Here is a 6,000-nt window from a genome sequence, read left to right on the forward strand (position 1 = left end):
TTCTTAAAACACTATTCGCAGCTGCACAAAGCTGTAACCAGCGCATTAGCTTGATATTTACACGGGAAATATTTTTGGCCACTTTCTCCATACAAGTGGATCCACTGTGCGAATGGGCAGATCCGTTCGAGAGTTATCTTGCGCTCCAACCACCTCACACGGTGTCATAGGGGTTTTTTGCAACTTTCAGGCTATTTTCTCAGGAAGTATGGACTTGCCCCTGCTGAAACTTGTACCGGCGTATGGAGGGCAGAGAATACCAGTTGCTGAAACAAAAATCAAAGCGATTCGAGAGATGGCCCTAAACTGAACTTTTCCGAAATTTAGTGTGGGAGGTACCCGAAGGAGTGGACCGATTAAGTCCATATTGGAACCTTATTTAAGTCTGGTATACGTTTCACGATGGGCAAAATATGGACCAAATCGGTTACTCCCTTCAAGAGTTATCGTGCGCACAAATTTTCTGAACATTTTCGAACTTTTGTGGGGGGAGGTACCGGAAGGAGTGGACTGATATAGCCCATCTTCGAACTTAAACTAAGTTTGGGTAAAATATTACGAAAGCCAAAATTTTAACCGAATCGGTTTAGCCGTTCGAGAGTTATCGTGCGCTCCAGCCAGCCAGACAGACAGACGGACGGACATTGCTCAATCGACTCCAAATTGTCTGAAACACATTTCGTCCAAACATACTTGGGGTCTAAAACCATTATTTCGATGAGGCACATTTTGCCCGTATGAAAGTGTATATACCCTCGTTAGCATAAATGCTGAGGGTATAAAAATCGATGTCGGATTTTTTATGCGACACCCCCTCTAAAGTGTTCAGTTTTGTTAGATTTTACGATCTCTAGATTCTAAGGGCTATATCTCCGGATCCAGAGAAGGTATTACAACATATAGCACCATTTTGGAAATGTTAGTGCGAGCTATAATCTGGCAAGCACCCTTTCTTTCAGAAAGGGTCTATAAAAGCAGTCTTTCTCTCAGAAAGGGTCTGTATTAGCACCATTTCTTTCAGAAAAGGTCTACAGATGCAAACTTTAGCAGGATGTGGAAGTACATAAGGCAGGCGGCCATAATGGGTTGATTTTTAACTTGTTGAGGGTTTAATGGAAAAACCCGGGTGCATAAATTGAGTTTTGGGCTATATCACCTGAATACCTGGAAATAACATTCTATGATCATTTTTGGATAGGTAGTTCAGAAAGGGTCTATAAAAGCAGTCTTTCTCTCAGAAAGGGTCTATATTAGCACCATTTCTTTCAGAAAAGGTCTACAGATGCAAACTTTAGCAGGAAGTGGAAGTACATAAGGCAGGCGGCCATAATGGGTTGATTTTTAACTGAGGGTTTAATGGAAAAACCCGAGTGCATAAATTGAGTTTTGGGCTATATCACCTGAATACCTGGAAATAACATTCTATGATCATTTTTGGATAGGTACTTCCATATGCTTTCCAACGATACCCATTTTGTAGCAAACGGCTCAGTAGAGCCGGGTATAAACCGGACTTTCGAGTCCAGTAGCCGCGTAACCGCGTCCGTCCCCCAATAAAATTATACATTCCCGTGATCACCGCAACAATATCTACCTCTGAAAAAAATTTCAAAAAATCGGAGAGTTTTTACTAAACTAGAGTTGTTCCTTTTTCTTTCTCCCACATTTCTGCAAAACAAAAATATGTAAAAATATTGCACAAAGTTACATTCATTATTCTACCAGGAGAATTTATTAACGTTAGGGAACTTCTTTCCTTTACCGACCCACTGCAGAAAATTATGAAAAAAATACTACAGATAGTGCTCTTTATCCCGATTCCAACCATGTATTGCTTTTGTTGCGGAAATGTATACTTCCCGAGTTATGGGCCTCCAAAGATCCACAAAGGCCCTAACCTATATCTTTGGCAAGACATCGCAGAAAATTATGAAAAAAATTACCACAGATAGTGTTTTTTATCCCGATTCCAATGATGGGGCTCCAAAGTTCCACAATGACCCTAGTCTAAAATTTTGGCAAATTAGATAGGTATTTTTTTCTAAATAGCTGGCCTTCGACCGGGATTTAAAACTTTCTGCTATGGACAGGTGCAAATCTCTGGAACGGGAACAAAATTTTCTTTTAAATTTAATATTTTTGGAGGCCTATATCTCGGGAAGTATACATACCCTTCAACAAAATAATACATCTTTGAAATCAGTATAAACATCACTATTTGTAGTAATTTTTTAATAATTTTCTGCGGTGGTTTGCTAAAATTTTAGACTTGGGCTTTTCTGCAACTTTGGAGGCCTATATCTCGGGAAGTATACATTTCCGCAAACAAAACCAGTACATGGTTGGAATCGGGATAAAAAGCACTATCTGTGGTAATTTTCTCATAATTTTCTGATGTGGGTCGGTAAAGGAAAGATAAGCCAACGTTAGTATTATCACTTCATTTGGTTGGCATCATTTTAAAAAGAAACTCAGTGCACGTATTTTTGTTTTGTCCCAAAACACTGGAACTTGAGCTTAAATTTCCTTTACCGACTTGTTTGTCTCAAAACACTGTGCCACAATTGATAATATAATTGACGATTGATTAGAGTAGACCACCAATATTTAGGCGTACATGAATGACAACAAAAACATGTACACATTTGCCATATAAACAAACACCAAAAATGGGTAACGAAATGACAAGTACACAATAAACTTTATTTTGTATAAATACTCCCCACATTTGTCCACAAAATAATAACAATAAGAAAGAACATTTTACATACCTTATCCAAACACTTCAACTCCTCGATGGGATAGACCACCTTTTGACAGCGAGCACAGGTTTTATTCATTTTTGCACAATTTCTTTGTTCGTTACTGTCAATCGATTTGCTTTGAACTGCTGATGAACTTGTTTTATTTTTGTTTGTTTATCTTTTTTCTTTCGGTATATTTTGGCCTTTAAGACACTGCGGTCTAATTGAATTTCACAATAATATAAAAATGCTGGATCGAGTTAAGAAAAGGGTCGGCTTTGTATTCTAATGAGAATCTTATTAGGCAGCTCTCAGTACTTAGTAATTGTTGTAAACAACAAATTGTAATGAGAGTAACTTCAATTGTAGGCACAAACACACACAATTATTTTGCAAATGAAATACACTTGGGGTACTTGTTATTTTTTGTCTCTGTGAGACACTTCTTTTGTTGTTGTTGATGTTGATATTATTTTTATTAAAAGCCTGACTTGGCTGACTGTGTTGCTTCTATTTGTTATGATTATACTTGTTGTTGTTGTTGGCTTACAGATCTTGTTGCCGAATTGTGATGTTGTGTTGTAGTACTAGTTGTTGTTGTTGTTGATCTTCCACTAGACTGGTTTTTGTTTTGATATTTTTGTTGTTGGTGTTGTTGCTGTTAACTTTTCTTCTTTATTCACTCGCGCACACACAACTCGCAGACGACAACTTCATCGAAAAGGGAGAGAGAAGTTAAATTGGGAGATGAAATAATTTTACAAAAAAATTACAAAAGGAAATTTTATTCTGTGACTAAGAATTTTGTATTTTTTTTTAAGAAAATGTATTATTCAACTGAAAAAAACTAAAGGAAATTTATTTTTTTTTTTTGATTTGAAACTATAAGCAATGGTAACTAATTGAAAAAAAAGAAAATTTTACAACATTTTCCACTGGCCTTTGTTTTATTAAATATTAGTAGAATGGTGGTACACAATATCACAAACACACTCAAACTTAAATGAAGTTGACTGGATCCCCCCTAAAAAACTCTATCTACTGTTCTTAAAGTTGGAATAGGTGCTGGAGATTTGTTACTTTGTTGCTTTTATTTTCTTTCTTGGATTTCTTTTGTTTCCACTATTTTACTGGAGAGATACAATGACAACGATCACTTTTCTTACAAACACCAAAGACAAACTTTTCTTGTACTTTGAAATACTTTTTTGGGGAAGCTACTTTAAATTCCCACTGTAAACACTCCACCAACCTGTTGCAAAAACACTTGGAATTATCTTCGTATTTCCAATATTTATTTAATTATTGCGTTTGTTATTTTTATTTCGCTTAATCGCAATTAAATTCAAATATATCAATGCTTCTTCTGTTTGGCTATGATGGGGGGTTTTGTGGCGTTAACTCGACGGCGACAAACGACGACAACTTCTCGCAAGTAAATTTCAAAATAAAATGAGAATTGGAAGTGGGAGAGTAAAAGACTACAGTGACGCCAACGTCAAGGGAGTTAACGGCGTTCGTTTTTAGAATTTAAATTTTGGGAAATTTATTTAATTGGAACGTAAAGCGTACAGCAGATTTATAAAATACGCTTTTTCGTATCGGCTGTTTCTGTGTAACAGAAAGTCTTATGCCAGACTATGAAAATTTTCATTAAAAACGTTTTGCCATTTTCTTCCAAATTTTCATTGACGTCTACACACATATATGAAATCATATGAAAATTTAGATATTTTCATTGCTTTGCATTGGTTTAAGAGTTACGAATTTAAACACAAAGAATAATTTCAGATTACAGAACCTTGTGTACAGAGTTTCACCCCCTTCACAACACTTGCCTATAAAATCATTTACACGTACATGAAAATTTAGATACATAGTCTGGCACATGGTAGAATAAAGTAAAGGTAGGCCACAGCTAACAGCTGATTGCGATTTTTTTCTTTTTATGGCCTAATCTGTCAAAAGCAGTGTTGACATTTTGTACTGTTCTTGACATTATGCAATCATAATGGTAGATGTATCGCTGAATTGTTCCAACAAAAAACTTCTGCTGTAACACTATATCTTAAAATTGAAAACAAGGAAAAAAAATATGTATTCGCGTGGCAAAATAAAATTGTTGATTTTTTAGCAAAACTTACGAATGAACAATTTATCAAATATTGATATTAATTTAAATTTGTTCCAAAAGTCCAAATTTTTGTAAAAATTCTGCTGCCATTTATCTGCAAATCGGACACCAGCAATCACGATGTCAGATTAGCCAAACTTGTCAAGTAGAAAATAAGTAAATGACATTTTTTCACTGTCATAATTTTGGGAAGAACTTTTGCTATTTTTGGAACACTTTTCCAACAAGAATATTCTGGAGCCTAGCTAAAGAAATGTTTTTACACTATATGGCACTTTTTACATATAAAAAGTGAAGTTACTTTTTCAGAACTTTCTCAGAGAGTAAGGGGTTTTTATTCTCTTTTGCTAGAAAATTTTAAAAAGTAAACAGACACCTTCCCAGCAAAAACCAGCAAGCAATCAGCTGACTTGCCAAAACAGAACAATTTGTCCGCCAACAAAGGAAGCAAACACTTTGTATTTTATTAAAAATAGAAAACATGGTTTAATAATAAAGGTTAGCCAAAGCTTTATGTCAATTTAAATTTTTTCATTCGAGTATGCCTAAAACTTCAAAACAAACTGTGTATGTGTGTGTGGTGTTTGAATAATATGCCAAACAATTTTAAAAACAATCGAATTCAATGATTTTTAAAATTGTTTTTAGATCATTTGTATGGAAGAGATTGGTGAGATTTGCATTGAAACAATCAGTTGATCATATTCACAATTCGATTATGTGGAGAAAACATAACTCTTCATTCATTTTTCTCGTTTTTTATAAAATGCTAAAAAAAAATGCATTGTAAACAAACTCACTTGTTGCTTTTATTTTGAAGTTTTAGGAATTCAAGAAAAACAAGGGTTCTATAGATTTTTTTCATTTAAATCTACCTCTTTACTTATACCATGATAGAAAAGAAAATGAAACAAAAAAGTATTTTTCCACTTTACACTAGCTCTGTTCCAGAACTAAAAAGTTTTTACAATTTTTACCACTTTTACACATTTTGCGTTCCCGTACAAAAAATTTATATGAAAATCGTTTACGACTTTGGCAACTATTACGACTTTTACCACTTTATAAAGTACGGGAACAGGCCAACTATGTTATTTCCACAATAAAATTGTTTTTAATGTT

At 34.6% G+C, this 6,000-nt stretch overlaps 1 protein-coding gene across 20 annotated transcripts in view; it reads right to left on the reverse strand.

Annotated features, from left to right (window-relative positions):
* Positions 1 to 4,199, reverse strand: part of Lasp (LIM and SH3 domain protein Lasp) — a 333,829-nt gene extending 329,630 nt beyond the window's left edge. For 6 of the 20 annotated variants that reach the window (XM_073985192.1, XM_073985183.1, XM_073985180.1 and 3 more), the window contains exons 1-2: positions 3,997 to 4,198; positions 2,772 to 3,455 (exon numbers count right to left, since the gene is read on the reverse strand). In XM_073985192.1, the coding sequence (XP_073841293.1) occupies positions 2,772 to 2,840 (69 nt within the window). In that variant the 5' untranslated portion in view covers positions 2,841 to 3,455; positions 3,997 to 4,198. Of the gene's footprint in view, positions 1 to 2,771; positions 3,592 to 3,684 lie in introns of all 20 variants that reach the window. The other 14 variants (XM_073985190.1, XM_073985185.1, XM_073985179.1 and 11 more) reach the window with 9 other exon arrangements.
* Positions 4,200 to 6,000: the final 1,801 nt, after the last annotated feature.

Source organism: Musca autumnalis, unplaced genomic scaffold (genome assembly GCF_047663935.1).
Source record: "Musca autumnalis isolate F117 unplaced genomic scaffold, ASM4766393v1 scaffold_4, whole genome shotgun sequence".
In the NCBI taxonomy this organism is placed as follows: Eukaryota; Metazoa; Arthropoda; class Insecta; order Diptera; family Muscidae; genus Musca; species Musca autumnalis.